This window comes from Gadus chalcogrammus, chromosome 23, assembly GCF_026213295.1.
Source record: "Gadus chalcogrammus isolate NIFS_2021 chromosome 23, NIFS_Gcha_1.0, whole genome shotgun sequence".
Classification (NCBI taxonomy): domain Eukaryota; kingdom Metazoa; phylum Chordata; class Actinopteri; order Gadiformes; family Gadidae; genus Gadus; species Gadus chalcogrammus.
In genome coordinates this window covers 8,991,753-9,008,882 of record NC_079434.1, presented here as the reverse complement: position 1 = coordinate 9,008,882, position 17,130 = coordinate 8,991,753, and the positions used below count along the sequence as shown (strand labels likewise).

Below are 17,130 nucleotides of genomic sequence, written 5' to 3'. Positions count from 1 at the left end.
TACTTGTTTGTTAACAAAAAATGATACACTCTTTACCACATCTCTTTTCAAAATCAACAGAAAGGGTAAAGGTTCTTTGAAATGGCAGTTTCACTCCTACTCTTAAAGCTCAACAATAAAATAAAATAAAAAATGATCTTCATTTCCCCACAGTGGCACAGTGCAGAACAGAAACAACCAGTTCTACGCTGGGCTGGTTTGAATGGACGGAAGCTCGTACAGCTCAGGACCCTCCTGTCAGAGGAAGTTGTGACATCACAACCACGCAGCCAGACAATAGGCCCCTGGCCTTCGCTCACAATATCCACATTGAGGCCGGAAACCTCCACTTCTGCCAGCTCCTCCACCCCTCCTCTTCTTATTGCTCTGACCGCTCTTATCCAAGGCCACACCCACCTCCTCCTCCTCCTTCTCCTCCACCATTTCCACCACCTCCTCTGCCCCTCCTCTTCTTTCTCCACCTCCTCCTCCACCCACTAGACCACAATTTCCCTTAAACGTCCTCCCCCTCCACCTTCTCAATACTATGCCTCTACTATGATTCTATTCATGTGCATCTCCCCTCATTACCCCTGTCCTCTGGGTATGCTCCTAGCGCTGGTTAACTCCTACTGGTCTCCCAGCCCTCCCAGCACTGGTCTCCTAGCCCTGCTGGCTTTGGTTTCCTAGCCGCTCTGATCTCCTAGCCTCCTTCCTTTTTTCTCCTAGCCTCCTACATTGGTGGTCTGCAAGCTCTAGTATCCTAGCCTCCTAGCCCTTGTCTCCTAGCCTCCTAGCTCTTGTATCCTTTCTTCCTAGCTGTGGTCTCCCTTCCGTGGGTAAGCTCACTTTAAATTTAATCAGTTCTGCAGTATGTACTCATACACAACATAAAAACTAAATCTGCTACAACTCATGTGTGTTTGTTTGTGTGTTTGGCTTTGTGTTTGTGTGTTTGGTTTTGTGTTTGTGTGTGTGTGTGTGTGTGTGTGTGTGTGTGTGTGTGTGTGTGTGTGTGTGTGTGTGTGTGTGTGTGTGTGTGTGTGTGTGTGTGTGTGTGTGTGTGTGTGTGTGTGTGTGTGTGTGTGTGTGTGCGTCTGTGTCTATTTAGCTCAGTGCTAATTTGCGGAATGGAGAGGACATTCCAGACTCTGAGCAGTTTGGCACTGAGGGACAAAATGGCCTCCAGTCTCCTGCAAGACGGCCGATGCAGAAACCAAAGAAGGTAACAGAAAATGGAGGACGGCTAGTGTTTATCAGGTGGCTACAGGGTGAGGAACAGCAGCTGAACCCAATGCATGCGCTAGGAAGAGTGGCCCCCTTGATAGGTTTCAACTTCAAAGTCTTGTGTGTGTGCGTGTGCATGTGCTTATGTGAGTGTGTGTGTGTGTGTGTGTGTGTGTGTGTGTGTGTGTGTGTGTGTGTGTGTGTGTGTGTGTGTGTGTGTGTGTGTGTGTGTGTGTGTGTGTGTGTGTCTGAATTGTGCATATGCGTATTTATATGTGATTGTGTGTTTGTGTCTGTCTACGTGTTTGTGTGTGTGTGTGTGCACGCGCACACAGAGTGACGACCATGTGAAATGACTCACGGTAAATAGTGGACACCGCACACACAAACACACATACAAACACACACACACACACACACAAATATATATATATATACACAGGACTGGAAAAGTGTGCGCACAGGCCCAGCGAGCTGATTGGTGTCTGATGAGGAGCAAATGTAGTGATGTCATGCGGTCATGGCACTGGAAGCACGGAATAATCCGGAATATTCCAGAGCTGCATGCGACTGGAACGCACATGTGCGTGCCCAGGAACACCGACGCAATTTTACGGAATTCCAGAAGGGAATTCTATACCTCTATATATAGAATCACAAATACACATACAGATTCATTTATAAAGCTACAGACATCCAAACACCCATATACTATCTATTACTGTTTAGTCCCTTCACTGTTGTTTTTTTCCGAGAAGACTAATGGTCATTTTACACTGTAAGACTCCAGGCACAAAGACAGGTATTCATATCAACTGTTGAAACTTCCGATATTCAAAAGTAGCAATGTGTGTTGTCTGTGCTGTGGGGAAGTGGGAAAAGTTCAAAGGTCACATCAACTAAAGTGTAGCCCCATTGTTCTCTTTCTTTCCCACAATGCATCAGCAGGTACACTTCCAGCTGTCGTGTGGTGGAATATTAAATGCCAAACCACAGACTGAGAGAGAGAGAGGAACAGGTGAAACCCAGGGCGGCCATTAACACCAGAGCCTGCGGCAGCCGTCGGACCACCACAATAAAAGTCCCATAATACCAGGTGTACAACCCTCCTAACCAAACTTATCCCAGCTCAACAAAAGGGTAGTGAGAGATATAGTGAGGGGGTGGCAAAGAGCGAGACAGAGAGAGGGAGAGAGAGAAAAGTAGAAAGCAGGAGTATCTTAAGGGTGACAGAGGGAGAAAGTGAGAGAAAGAGGAAGAGAAAGAGAGTGAGAGTGAGAGTGAGAGTGAGAGTATCATTAAAAAACCGGGACCAATTAAAACAGAAGCAGTTGGACCGCCACAATAAAAGACCCTCAGACAAGTTGTATGCCATTCCATCACCTCAAACCAACCCAGAGCCAAACCGTCCCTCATTACAAGCCCGGAGTGCACACACACACACACACACACACACACACACACACACACACACACACACACACACACACACACACACACACACACACACACACACACACACACACACACACACACACACACACACACACACACACACACACACACACACACACACAAACACCCACACACCCTGCCACCAAGGCATATTTTCCACCACACCCCGTCTGTCCAGCGTTCACTAGGCTTTGAACGACTTCACAGAGTCAATGTATTCACTCAGAGGAACCAAATGGCACGCGCTGGCGGGCCCAGCGGGGCTGTGTGTTAAACTCCCCGAGTGAGGGCGCGCCAGGCGGTGATCACAGATGAGTTATGGGAGAGAACCTCCACAACTCCCCTTCCCTTTTACCCATGAGCCTCTATTGCAGGACCTCTTGGCTGGTTGTTCCCACTACTCCGAATGCATGTCATGCTGGTGAGCATCTTTGTGTTAACTCGAATTTCCGTACATTGGGAAGGAGGGAGGGAGAGAGAGAGAGAGTGAGATGAAGGAAGGAAGGAGGGCGGGGGAGAGGAAGCTGAGAAAGAGGGAGGAAGGACGTTTAGAAATAGAGAGAGGAGACAGAGGGACAGTTGGAGACAGGAGTGACGGAGTGATGGAGGGAGTGAGGGAGGCAGGGAGGGAGGGAAGGAGGGAGGGAGGGAGGGAGGGAGGGCGGAGAGGAGACAGTAGGTAATGAGTATGTCCAGACAGTGTTAAAACAGCACAGGATATTCCCAACCAACACTTATCTACAAACATTTGGTTGCAACATTGCAGCCAACATTGGTCACAGAGTTCAGCCCTTTCGAGCAAGTATATAAGCACAAACGTTATCATGTTTTTTTTTACCCTCGCTAAGCTAGTGAGTTAGCACGCTAGCACTAGTAGCGCGTCACCTGTCACAACCGCCTGGCCTCCGGAAGCGTTGGGGAATTTCCTTCCTTTCGACAAAGTCCTTGTCGTGTTTCAACGCCCATCACCACCACAGCTGCTTCCCCCCACAGAACCAATGGACGCTAGCGTCTACTAGGTGTCTGCGAGCCGCTCCTCGACTAGCGGACAACGCACATGGCCCACGGGGCTATAAGTAGCCCCGCCGACTGAATGATGGATGAACGTTTGATTCGCCGTCTCATCCCGCCAATGACCGCCGAGGGGCCAGACGTTCATTCGCCGCCGGACATGAAACACGATGCTTTCGTATAAATATCGGATATCATGAGGCCGTATATCCCTGCTCATCAAGATGTTACGAGGGCGGTGGGGGGGGGGGGGGGGGCTTCGTTTAGCAGGTGAAGGCTAAGGCGCTAGTTTTGTTAGCGTCTTTTGCAGACGATGGGTGATGGTGGTCACACTGTGGTTTGGAGTGAACAGATGACCTCAACACTGGCCTTGCCGCAACGCAACCTTCCTCCCCCGCAGACCCCCATAGGGGAGGTCTGACGGTGGGGAAGGGGTGTGGGGGATTCGAAGCAAACAGCTGGGTTTCAGGAGGCTGTTCCATCTAAAGCCTAGTAAAGATTTCCAATGTGTTCCGAGTAATCGTTTATTCAAAATGAGGGCCAGTAACAACCACATCATTGTAGATTGTCGATATTATTATTGGTTGCTTCTGGCGGAGTAGTCTACGACTAGGCCCTAGACCAGGGGTGGGGAACGTCCGGCCTCCGGGCCGTATACGGCCCGCGAGGCCATTTCAACTGGCCCGCAATGCAATACAATTTTTATATTTTATATATGCATACATGAATAAAAAAAAAAATCAGGAAAAAAAATATATCGCCCGTCATTAGTTTTCCGAGAGAGAGTCCTATGTCCGAGTCAACGTCCGGGTCAGTGAATACAGCATGTGATGTACGTACCACTGCATTGGGTCGGAGTGACTGACACATGACAAGTACCGACACAGACAAGTGATGAATCATGGCGACTGTCAAGAAAAGGAAGGTGGACGCAGAATGCCGCGTATTTCAGGAAAAATGGACAAATGACTTTTTCTTTGTTGAAGTGAAAGGCAAGCCAGTGTGCCTAGTTTGTGGCGAGGCGCTTGCGGTGATGAAAAAGGCCAATGTCGAGCGCCATTACAGCTCGAAACATGCTAAACTCGACGAGTTGAAAGGACAAATGCGTTTGGATAAAATTAACGCTCTTCGTCGGAGTTTGGGTGCTCAACAAGCAGCTTTCACACGGCCACAGACTGACGGAGAGAATATTACGCGTGCAAGTTTTGTGGTGAGTGAACTGATAGCCACGAAGCTGAAACCTCACGCTGAAGGAGAGTTCGTGAAGGAGTGCCTCGTAGCCGCCGCGGAGCTGCTCGCGCCCGACAAAGTGAAATTATTTCAAAGCGTCAGTTTGTCCCGGAGAACCGTTTCAGAAAGGATTACTGATATGGCGCAAGATATTGAAAAAACACTCAAGAACACTGCAAGAGACTTTGAGTATTTTTCTCTGGCCTGTGACGAGACAACAGACATCACACACACAGCGCAGCTTGCCATTTTTCTGCGTGGGATTACGTCTGAGTTTGAAACAAAGGAGGAGTTGCTGTCTTTGCAAGCCATGCATGGCACTACTAAAGGTGAGGATTTGTTCAATCAAGTTATTGTGGCCATGAACAATTTTGAACTGCCATTTGAGAAGTTGAGCGGCATCGCCACTGACGGAGCTCCCGCAATGGTTGGCGCGCAAAAAGGATTGACTGCTTTAGTCAAAAAAGAAATGAGCCGACTGAGTCTGGATCCAAGTGATTTAGTTGTATGCCACTGTATCATACATCAAGAGAGTTTGTGTGCACATTCCCTGAAGCTTAACAATGTGATGACAACAGTTGTGTCCACCATAAACTTCATTAAAAGCAGAGGGCTGAACAACCGCCAGTTCAAGGAGTTACTCAGCGAGCTTGAGTCAGAGTATGGTGATCTGGTTTATCATTGTGAAGTGCGATGGCTGAGTCGTGCAAATATGCTCGCACGGTTTTATACACTGCGGGAAGAAGTCAGACGCTTCATGGAGATGAAGGGTAAACCTGCCATGGAGCTCAGTGATGGCAAGTTCCTCCGTGATCTGGCCTTCATGGTGGACATCAGCAAGCACCTGTCAGAGCTAAACATCAAGCTGCAAGGTCCCAACCAGCTCATCAGCTCTCTGCTTTCAAATGTGAAATCATTTGAAGTGAAGTTAAGGCTTTGGCAAGGACAGCTGGAAAGGGGAAACACTGTGCACTTTCCCACCCTACAAGAACAAAAGCCTGATGTTACGACTGAATATGCTGGTGAGTGTGCAAAACTCATCCAGGCATTTGATGAGAGGTTTCATGATGTGAAAAATATACAAAAGGAACTCGACGTGTTTGCGACACCATTTAATGTGCAACCGTCTGATGTGCCAGACAACCTCCAAATGGAAATAATTGATCTGCAAAACAACAACGAGCTCAAAGCCAAGTACCACAACCTTTCTCTGCTGGACTTTTACAAACTGTATGTTCGTGCTGAGGATTTTCCCATCCTGAGGAGACATGCCCTGAAGTTTGCATCTCTGTTTGGGACAACGTATCGCTGTGAACAGTTCTTTTCAAAACTGACTCTTGCAAAGAATCGCTTCCGCTCAAGACTGACTGACTCAAACTTGGAAAACCAGCTTCGAGTAGCATCATCATCACTGCCAGCTGACATCAGACGCCTTGCTAGAGAAAAACAGTTCCAGCCATCACATTAGGTGAGTCTAGAAATGCAGCAAACATGAGGCTTAGTAACACAGCAGTTATAGACTTTTTTTGTCTTTTTTTTCATCTTTAGTTATGTGTTCATAATGGTATGGCCCTCTGAGGACTTTGGAAAAATTGAAATGGCCCTTGATGTGAAAAAGGTTCCCCACCCCTGCCCTAGACTAACCTGCTATCCGGGCCTCAAAGGTAGCCTAGTAAGCAAAGCGCCACAAATATCTGTGTGATTGTAGACAAACTACAATCTCGTTGTGTTGTTACTAGCACTCATTTGGAATTTACGTATAATTTTGAAAACATTGGAAATCCATGGAAAGTAATTATAAGTGTTATCCCCTCCAAATAACAGGAGCTAGGCTACTCTTACTCTGCAAGTCAACGGAAGCAGCTAACAGAACAAAAATAATAACGCTACTCATCTTCTGGACGCAACAAGATGAATTTTCGAATTAAACAACTCTGGGTAAGGCAGGTAAACCCCGACCTACAGATACCTTGTAGTATCCCTTTTAGGTAGTACTTGATCCATAAGCCTATACCCTGTTATCTTAGTCCCTGAAATAATAAAAGAACGCGCACAGGACGTCCTTCACCACCGCACAGACTATTCATGGGTAACTATGACACATTCTCAGTGCTAACCTCGGTCATCAGAGGACCGGCTGACTCCTGCAGAGATTAAGAACTCTGAGATTTACCGCTGCAGGTCACCGTGATGTGCGCCCGGGGGGATAAACATGTCTACCTGCCGATCGCTAAACGGTGTTATCTGGTGTGAAACACAGATTCATTCCTGGCCCCCACCTCGCTGTGCCGGCGGACAGGAAGTGTGAACGTGAGTAAGCCGTGTTCCCACGCATTGACCGGCGCACCGCGACCTTCCTGCTTCCCCCAGTGATGGATGACAGGGGGCTGGGGGGGGGGGGGGGGGGAGTGGGGGGGGGGGCTCCCCTCGCCCAGGCGTCGTGATCTGTCAAGGGGGTGGCATTTGACCCGGACTCTCGCGGATAATGCCCCACATGTTAAAGTGTTGTGTGACTCTACTACATGCGTCTTGGGTCGTACATGCAGCCCTAGAGACGTGTGGGTCCTCTACATACAGTCAATATGCGTGTGTTTGTATCTACACATTGTTTAAATGTTTCAGTTTGTGTCTAGAAACACTCATAATGTCTGTGTTTGCGTCTAAATACTGTTTAAATGTTTGTGTTTTGAGCCAACATACAGTCAAAAAACTTGCTTTTACAGTCTACACTCTACAGTCTACATGTCTGTTTGAGGCTACAGTTAACTTTACAAGTGTGTGTGTGTGTGTGTGTGTGCGTGGGGGTTTGAGTCTATAGTCTCCACGCGTGTGTGAGCAGTCGTGCCAAACAGGAATCCTCAGAGGCCCCGACACAGCAGGGAGGTCAAGGGGTCATCCCTGCGGTGTGACGCTCAACTCCGTCCTCCCCTAGGGGAGGATTAACTGTACGGCGCCTGCAGTTCCCGCCTGCCGCTGACAGGGGTTAGCCAGGCTACGCTGGGCTACGCTAGGCTAACTGGGTCAGCATTCCCCCAGTACTCGTTGTAAATCTCACTCCGAAACAGGAGAAAAAGATCTAAGATGGCTACCCAACTGTTCTCTGAAACGTAACATTTCATTGGACCTTCGACTTTATTTTCTGGTGGAATCAAATCCACATTAACCATGAGACTATCTGAACAATAATAAGTAAAGATGCCACACATAGATAATTATTACAAATCCATCAGACGGGCGTTCCCTCCTGAGCATGAATGAGATGTGAACGTGGGGGGGCATGGATTATGAATCAGTAAAATGTACTTCATTCTCGGTGGATTAGTGGGCAATTAATGTGTGTGGGTGGACAGTGTGTGATTGCATGCGTGTGTGTGTGTGTAAGTGTGTGTGTGTGTTTTCCTTCAATGCCTGTGTGTAGTGCTTGTGTGTGTGTGTGTGTGTGTGACTGTGGTTGTGGTGGGTTTACACATTGTAATTATTCCCTCCTAGCAGCAGAAAAAATAACAATTTGGGTTAAAACATGGAGGGGGGGAATTATGGTCTTGTAGCCGCCGGCCACAGTCTAGAATCATCTATCTATATATATATATATATATACCGATCTGTCTATCTGTCAATTTGTCTGCCTGTCTCTCTTGCTTGTCTGTTTCTCTATATGCTTGTTCCTCTGACAATCAGAATCAGAATCAGAATCAGAATCAGAATCAGAAATACTTTATTGATCCCCAGGGAGAAATTGTTGAAATCTGTCTATTTGCCTGCTTGTTGTACTGTATGTCTATCTGCAGGTCTTTCTCTCTCTGTCCCTAGTCTTTCTCTAACCTCTCTCTCTTTGGCTATCGCTGTCCATCTGCCAGTCCGGCCATCTGTCTGTCACTCATTCCGCCCGTCTGTCTGCAAGTTGTTCCTCAACCATACACCAACACCGGGACCAGGACTCTTGCCTGCCTCTCATAATAACACAGGGGTTAGGGTTGCATCGCCACGGAGATATCCTGGTGAGTCAGCATTTCCGCGGGCAACAAGGGCAACTAGGGGAGGCCGAGGAGGGGCGGGGGGGGTATTGAGTCTCTGGGAAGATGCAAGCCTCGTGTTCATGTCTTTAATCAGACAGACCTCCAGGAAACAGACCATCACACACCACCCTCTGAGTAGCGGCCTCAAACCTCCAACTCCACCACCAACAACCGACCTACCCGAGTCCCCTAATGGCTTCAGCCCGTCTGTGCTTCTGGAAAATGGGCTTCTAAACCTTATTGTTGTACCAGAGGTACTGGGTTTGATTCTACCATGTCTGCAGTCTAACGCTAAGTAATCCCTGAGCTATGCTTCTAAGGCCTTCCTGCTACTTGATGACCTGTCTGTGAACTCTCTAACCCCTACCTGCTCCTTAATGACCTGAATCTGTACTGTCTGACCCCTACCTGCTCCTTAATGACCTGAATCTGTACTGTCTGACCCCTACCTGCTCCTTAATGACCTGAATCTGTACTGTCTGACCCCTACCTGCTCCTTAATGACCTGAATCTGTACTGTCTGACCCCTACCTGCTCCTAAATGACCTGAATCTGTACTGTCTTACCCCTACCTGCTCCTTAATGACCTGCATCTGTACTGTCTTACCCCTACCTGTTCCTTATTGGTATGCATCTGTATTCTCTATCCCCTACCTGCTCCGTATTAACATGTATCTGCACTGTCTAACCCTAACCTGATTCTTAATGACATTTATCCTACTCACTATAAGTTGCTTTGTTAAAAGTATCTGCTAAATAACTACATTTATCCTGCACGGCTTTAATTGTCAGTGTGTGTGCGTGTGTGATTGTGTATTTTTGCGTGCTTGGGTGTGTTTGTCCCTTCAATAGCTGGACGACAGGCCTGGTTTAGCATTCAGTTTATTGTTTCTGGGCACATTTCACCACAACAATACAGTGAGTCACCAAACATTTACCATGGTTACACAGTGTTGCAATGAGGAGCTTGGGTGACTTTGAGTGCTTGTGAGTGTGGTTGTGTGGGTGTGTGTCGATGTGTGTATGTGTGTCTATGTGTGTCTGCGCATGTGTGTGCATGCTTGTATGTATGTATGTGTGTGTGTGTGTGTGTGTGTGTGAGTGTGTGTGTGTGTGTGTGTGTGTGTGTGTGTGTGTGTGTGTGTGTGCACGGATGTATGTATGGTGTGTGTGTGTGTGTGTGCGTACTTGTGTTTGTGTGTGTGTGTGTGTGTGTGCATGCTTGCATCAAACTCTGTAAAGAGTCTGAGCATTAAGCTCTAACCATAATGTTACAGCACGTCAGGTCCAGTCAATTAAAGGGAGCATGAAGAAAGAATGTACAGAGGAAATGACTCAAGTGAAGACAAATTACTAAATATTAGCCACAGAGTTCGAAATAAAAGCCCCCATCTCATTCCCCTTTGAAAAAAAGAACTGCTAGTCCCTCATCTCGTCCACATCTGTCTCCCGGAGGCTTCAAAGGCCACCGTCCACCACAGAGAAGCTTAGAGAGATGCTCTGCGCTACACACACACACACACACACACACAACCCACACACACACACGCACACACACAACCCACACACACACACACACGCGGACACACACACACACACACACACACACACACACACACACACACACACACACACACACACACACACACACACACACACACACACACACACACACACACACACACAGCCCACCACCACCACCACCACCAGGCTCTTCCATGCTCTGTGTTGCCTGCTTGGAGGGCTGCCTGGCCTGGCTTGGCCAAGGCCTGGATGTGGGGAAGAGATGGAGGTGGAGAGAGCCAATATTCCCTGTCTCTCTCTCTCTCTCTCTTTTTTTTCTCTCACTCCATCTTCTGTCCTTTGTCATGCACACTCTATCTTCGTGTCCCTATTTCGTCTTTCCGCCCTTATCTGCGTCTATATCTGCCTCTCGCCATCTTTTCTCCATTTCTGTCTGTCTCATCCATTCTTTCTGTACCTCGTTTTGATTCGCTTTATCTTATTCACCCCCTGGCAACTACCTCTGTCTCTATCTCATTCTCTCTCTCTCTGTCTCCATCACATTCTCTCTCTCTCTCTCTCTCTCTCTCTCTCTCTCTCTCTCTCTCTCTCTCTCTCTCTCTCTCTCTCTCTCTCTCTCTCTCTCTCTCTTGCTCTCTCTCTCTCTTGCTCTCTCTCTGTCTCCATCACATTCTCTCTCTCTCTCTCTCTCTCTCTCTCTCTCTCCCTCTCCCTCTCCCTCTCTCTCTCTCTCTCTGTCTCTCTCTCTCTCTCTCTCTCCCTCTCCCTCTCCCTCTCTCTCTCTCTCTCTCTCTCTCTCTCTCTCTCTCTCTCTCTCTCTCTCTCTCTCTCTCTCTGTGTCTCTCTCTCTCTCTTGCTCTCTCTCTGTCTCCATCTCTCCCACACACGCTCCTGTGTAAACTGAAACATCTTGATTGTGACGAATGACTGAATTGAGTGTGGCTGAATGATTGTGAGTATAACACGGCAGATTCTCTCTGGCTTTCTCTTGTAGGAATTGCAAAAAAGTTCACCGCTCTCAATCTCTTGGTCTAAAAAGTTTGGGCCCTGGCCCTAAATGTGTTTTTATTTATTCAATGGAAGTCTGTTTCTCTCTGTCGATTTTATCAACTCAAATTACAGAGTTGTGTTGGCATGATAAGACATTCCTCGAACCCTCAAAGCAAATGTCTGCACAGGTTGAAATCTGCGTCACTCTCTCTAGACGTCTCCCCTCTCTCTGTATGTTTCTAAATCTCTCTCTATCTTTTACACGTGTTCATCCTTTTGAGAATCTTTCTGCATCCTGAAACCTTCTCTTTCTCTGTTTTTCCCTCTCTCAATTTCTTTCCCTGTCTCTCTCACCATCCAACCCCCTCTCCATCTCCCCATCTTATTCTGAACCTCTCTCGTTTTTATGTCTACACTGTCTACCTCTATCCTTCTGCAAGTCTCCATCTCTCTCTCCAACACTTTATCTGTCTATCATTCTGCATCTCTCTCTCTCTCTCTCTCTCTCTCTCTCTCTCTCTCTCTCTCTCTCTCTCTCTCTCTCTCTCTCTCTCTCTCTCTCTCTCTCTCTCTCTCTCTCTCTCAATATCCCCCCGTCCTTCCACACATCAATCTCTGTACGTTCTCCCTGCTGCCCCCTTAGCCATGACATTAACCACAGTTTAGACAAGCATTCTTCTGCAATGAGAAGCCCCAAAAAAGTGTTTCTCCTCTCTCCCTCCCCCCTCTCTCCTTCCCTCTCTCTCTTTCTATCTCCCTCCATCTCTCCCTCTCTCCCTCCCTCTCGCTATCATTCTCTCTCTTTTTCCCTCCCTCCCCCTCTCTTTCTCCCTCCCTACCTCCCTGCTTACCCCTCTCTCCCCCCCTCCCTCCCTTCTCTCTCTCTCTCTCTCTCTCTCTCTCTCTCTCTCTCTCTCTCTCTCTCTCTCTCTCTCTCTCTCTCTCTCTCTCTCTCTCCAGCTCCATTTTCTGGCGAACAACGCTAAAGAAGAATAAGAGAGAAAATAATTCCTCTGGCTCTTGGTACGAGGAGGGGCGCCGTGTTTGTTTTCGGTTTAAGGTTATCCCGGGAACACGCGAGTTTCTCCAAAAATAGGCAGCAGAGATGGGAGATGAGGGGAGGGGAGGGGGGGGGGCTCAGAGTATGGAGGAATGGTGGGTGTGGGGGTGTTAGGGGAGGAGGGAAGGGGGAGGGAGGGAGGGAGGGGTGGGGTCCTGGGGTAGGGTAGGAGGGGGTTTGAGTAATGAACAGCAGATGCCGTATACCTTCGCTGGTAGTCGCATTCTTCGGAGCTCTGGTGGGAGTGTGATCCGTTCCCGAGCTTATGTCAGAGAGGGTGCTAGAGCTCTGCTTACCTGCAGGAGAACAACAGCTTTAGGGGAGACGGTACACCAGGGAACAGCTTTAGGGGAGACGGTACAACAGGGAACAGCTTTAGGGGAGACGGTACAACAGGGAACAGCTTTAGGGGAGACGGTACAACAGGGAACAGCTTTAGGGGAGACGGTACAACAGGGAACAGCTTTAGGGGAGACGGTACAACAGGGAACAGCTTTAGGGGAGACGGTACAGCAGGGAACAGCTTTAGGGGAGACGGTACAACAGGGAACAGCTTTAGGGGAGACGGTACAACAGGGAACAGCTTTAAGGAAGACGGTACAACAGGGAACAGCTTTAAGGAAGACGGTACACCAGGGAACAGCTTTAGGGGAGACGGTACAACAGGGAACAGCTTTAAGGAAGACAGTACATATAGGGAATAGCTTTAAGGTAGACAGTATAACAGGGAACAGATTTAAGGTAGACGGTACAACAGGGAACAGCTTTAAGGAAGACAGTACATATAGGGAACAGCTTTGAGGAAGACAGTACATATAGGGAACAGCTTTGAGGAAGACGGTACAACAGGGAACAGCTTTGAGGAAGACAGTACATATAGGGAACAGCTTTGAGGAAGACGGTACAACAGGGAACAGCTTTGAGGAAGACGGTACAACAGTGAATTGCTTTAAGGAAGACAGTACATAGGGAATAGCTTTAAGGAAGGCAGTACAACACGGAATAGCTTTAAGGAAGACGGTACATAGGGAATAGCTTTAAGGAAGGCAGTACAACAGGAAATAGCTTTAAGAATTGACATGGGTAATGGATGAGTTGTACACCAGACCATGCTTTGAACTTAAAAGTTGACTTTGTATATCGATAGACCCTAAACTAGACAACTAACTTTGTAATCGTACACCCCAGCCCGCAATGTTTGTAACGTTGCATAATTTATAATTAAATAAATACAAACATTGTAAATGACTTAAGTCACTTCATATTTTACATTTGAGGTATCAACCAGACACTCTCCAGTGTCAGTGTCTGATGTCATGTGTTTCACTACCCTCGCTAGTGACCTGTTTCACAAGTCGGTTAGTAGCCGTCATCTAGTGTCCATAAAGACCACTCTCTCTCGCTCCCTTACTGCCTGCCTTTTTCTCTGGATGAAACACGATTGGTTGGAGCCGGGAGGGGCTTCCCGAGTGTCCTCAGTGTCATGACCCCAGAGAGCCATAGGATCTACTTCAGCACCCCACCCAATCCTTAAAAACATGAACTGCAGTGCTAGAGCAGCACTATCTGTTCTCGTCTAAATCAGTGCACGGCTCTCGCATCCACCACCGCCTGCACACCAGATGTACAACTGACTGGTTTAAGTTATCGTGAAGATGCTTGTACTTATGATGTTTAGAGGCATGGTGTTTGTCGTTATGATGTTTGCACTTCAGTTGCAATATCAAGAGTTGCTCATTCATATCTGCTAATCACGTTTGCGTTTGTCGGTTTGGAAAATAGCAAGTGTCATTTTGATGCGTTTTTGTCCCATCCTGATGTTAGGAAGAAAAATCGCCTGAACGGAAATCCCATTTAACTTGCTTCCCTCATAGTGAGCCAGAAACTGTCCTGTAAATGAGAGATGTGCATTTGCCTTATTTGATGTATGATTACCGCTTCATGTGTCATCAACAGAATACTTCATAAGTCACTCTGCCTGCTCGATGTCTTTGTTTTATTGCCTCAGCGTTGATTTATCTTTTGTCTTGATGGAAACGGGAACGTGAATGCGCCGAAGCTTAGTCCTCCCATAATTCAACAGGAAACGAATGTCAAACAGGCGCTATGTTTGAGTCGGCTAGCTCAGTGAGCGCTAGGCTGATACGGCTAACAACTCATGAATACTGCTTTGCAATTGGGTCATTTAGAAGACACTTTTCATCCCAAAGTGATTTAGGGTGAGTACAAGATCCTGCTCAATAAAGCTGTGGACGTCTGGGATCAAACCCACAACCTTTCATGGTGGGAGCTACATGGTGCTACTACACCACGTTTACCAATAAATGTTTGTATTTATTTGGTTAGTTTGATATTGTAAGGCAATATCAAATTTCATATATTTGCAATAGTCAATGTATGGTGAATATGTGCTGCTACTACTACTTCTACTACTACTACTACTACTACTACTACTACTACTATATTTTAGCAGACGCAGTGTGAATTGACAGTGAATTTCCTTTTTAGTTACAGGTAATTTAAGTTCAGGTAGGGGTCAACGACGCCTACAGGTAGACTGTGGACATTGGGGGGTTCAAACCCAGAACCTTTCTGCTGAAAGTGAAACACCCTAAAGCCCAAGGGTTAGGGAGACGCATATCTGAAGTGAGGACGGTGTGTATCGCGGAGCTTCGAGCAGAGCAGACAGTAAACGGTTGGGTGAGGAGCCACGTTCCTCTCTCCATTCACGAGTGTGTCTCCTTGGCTTTCCTAAGCCAAAATTTGTCTCTCTCTAGCAAAACCCCAACCTTGACCACTGAGCTCCCAATGCGACCTGGTCTAAATAAAACGAGACGACGCAGTGGTAACGACCGACTTCTGCGAAAGCGTCTGAGTAATGGAGCCAAGAAATGATAGACGCCGGGTTTTTCTGGTATGGAATGTGGTAATGTTTCAGAGATTTCGAGACGACGAAGTTTGCTGAAGGTTAAACAACGTCATTCCATCACCCCTCGCCCTTTTCAGACACAAACACACACTCAACCATGTAAACACACACACATACATGCATAAATGTTCATATATATACGTGATACACAAGACAAACATCAACACACAAACTACATTCAATACAAACTCACACGCACACAAGGTACAGTGACATGCAAACAAACACACACACACACACACACACACACAGACATACTAAGTCAAATTACACAATTAACACACATTAACACATTAAATCAACGCACCGCCAACAACACCACCCCTAATTACAACATTGTAAACGATACACTACACTAACCAATAGATATGTGTGTGGCCCCTGATAACAGTATGCCATGACATCACTCGAAGGGAGGGCTGTTCATCTGGCCTGGGCTGGAGATGTTGGACAGCAGAGAGGAGACCTCCTCCTCTCCACCACACGAATCCGTCTCGCTCCTCCACGTAGCCGTGATGTTGCTTTACCCAGAAATAACTGTTGTTGTTTTGCTCAATTTAACATCTCCTTCTCCTCCTCCTCCTCCTCCTCCTCCTCAGCTGCCGTCTCCCCGGGCAGTGCACACACGTCCAGCAACAGCGACAGCACCGTTATATCATAGGCTTACTTTTTTTATTTTGGGGCAGTTACTTTTTTTTGCAAACCAGTAGTTTGCTTTGTGTATAAATAACTTGGCACTGCCGTCCATCCCTGCTGTAAAATGGTCATTAGACCCGTGGAGGTTCCTTCCTGTGTGATTTACATTGCAGGCCAGGGTTACTGGGTGAGGGCATGTGAGTCGAATGCTTTAATGAGCACGCGAACGTAGAACTGTTTCAATGGCGATCGGCGTGAAAGGCTACCGACAGTCCACTTCCTGTCTTTCATATGTCCGGAGTGATCAGAATTGCTTAGGAGATTTGCCGAATGTTTGTGACAAGTGTGTGATTGATCTGTCTCAATGCCAGGGAAACAGGATGTGTAATTTGATGAACTTTGAAAATATTGATCATATTATCCATTTGATTGGTTAGACTGAGTATAATTCTGTCTGCAGGTTTGTAGAGGGTTTTTTAGTGTGTGTACGTGTGGTTGTGTGTGTGTATATGTGTGTGTGTGTGTGTGTGTGTGTGTGTGTGTGTGTGTGTGTGTGTGTGTGTGTGTGTGTGTGTGTGTGTGTGTGTGTGTGTGTGTGTGTGTGTGTGTGTGTGTGTGTGCAGTGGGAGGGAGCTAGCTAACATGGAGGAGCCCCGATGTGAACACACGGACATCAGAGTATGCTAACTCCACCCGGGTTAAGAGACCCACGCTGAGAATCGAACCCGGTTCACTGATGCTTTGAGCCAATAGAAGATAGAGACTCATAGTAAGTCTTTGGGTTGAGTTCATTCATAATGAAACCTTAACCTGTTATAATCCACTTCTTGTACTAGGCCAATTTGGAAATGTGTGACGTCACACTCACAAGTAGATTGGACCTATTGTGGTACAATATGCAAATATATGCAAATTACCGGTAGTTTTACCTGAAACTTAAAGAGTTGCATATTTATATTGTTATTTCTATTTCCCTCTGTATTGTCAAATGCCAGATATGAATATTCACAAATTGGCTCATTATTGCTTTTTAATATTTGTCTTCGGTCGTCTGCAGGAGTATTAAGCCTATT

The 17,130-nt window shown here is 47.0% G+C and overlaps 2 protein-coding genes across 2 annotated transcripts in view; one reads left to right on the top strand and one right to left on the bottom strand.

Moving 5' to 3' along the window:
- si:dkey-192l18.9 (F-box/LRR-repeat protein 7) overlaps window positions 1–17,130 on the bottom strand; it is a 31,521-nt gene that overhangs the window by 13,239 nt on the left and 1,152 nt on the right. The window contains exon 2 of the mRNA XM_056584173.1: window positions 12,699–12,788. Within this exon, the coding sequence (XP_056440148.1) occupies window positions 12,699–12,788 (90 nt within the window). The remainder of the gene's footprint in view (window positions 1–12,698; window positions 12,789–17,130) is intronic.
- On the top strand, window positions 4,296–6,534 carry LOC130377161 (general transcription factor II-I repeat domain-containing protein 2A-like). Its single transcript, XM_056584166.1, has one exon. It carries the CDS (start codon window positions 4,574–4,576, stop codon window positions 6,368–6,370), a length of 1,797 nt encoding a protein of 598 aa, XP_056440141.1. The 5' UTR covers window positions 4,296–4,573; the 3' UTR covers window positions 6,371–6,534.